At 75.9% G+C, this 386-nt stretch overlaps 1 protein-coding gene across 1 annotated transcript in view; it reads right to left on the reverse strand.

The window, feature by feature from the left end:
* Positions 1–257, reverse strand: part of RORA (RAR related orphan receptor A) — a 96,411-nt gene extending 96,154 nt beyond the window's left edge. The window contains exon 1 of the mRNA XM_008059060.2: positions 138–257. Coding sequence (XP_008057251.1) covers positions 138–168 — 31 coding nt within the window. The 5' untranslated portion in view covers positions 169–257. The remainder of the gene's footprint in view (positions 1–137) is intronic.
* Positions 258–386: the final 129 nt, after the last annotated feature.

Here is a 386-nt window from a genome sequence, read left to right on the forward strand (position 1 = left end):
GGAAGGCCCTGGCGGGGCCCCCGCGCAGAGCCCGGGCGGTACGTGCGCTCGGGCAGGCGCCCTCCCCCCCGCGCGCCCTCCTCCCCGCCCCCCGGAGCCGCCGGTCCACCCGGCCCCGGCGGGGCGCCCGGGCTCACCTTTCATCGCTGCGATCACAAAATACATCATTTAAGCCGCGGTGCGGAGAGCGCAGGGAGAGCGGACTGTCCGACCCCGGAGCCCCCTGCCGCCGCCGCGCCGCCGCCGCCCGAGCCACAGCAGCAGCTGCCGCAGCTGCCCGCCCGCCGAGAGCCATCCCGAGCCATAAGAGGCTCCATGTGACCGGCTGACATCACGGCCGCCGCTCTGTTTACACCGCGCCCTCCGCTTCCTCCCGGGGCGGGAGG

This window comes from Carlito syrichta, unplaced genomic scaffold, assembly GCF_000164805.1.
Source record: "Carlito syrichta isolate Samal-C Ts95f unplaced genomic scaffold, Tarsius_syrichta-2.0.1 Scaffold303682, whole genome shotgun sequence".
Taxonomy (NCBI): domain Eukaryota; kingdom Metazoa; phylum Chordata; class Mammalia; order Primates; family Tarsiidae; genus Carlito; species Carlito syrichta.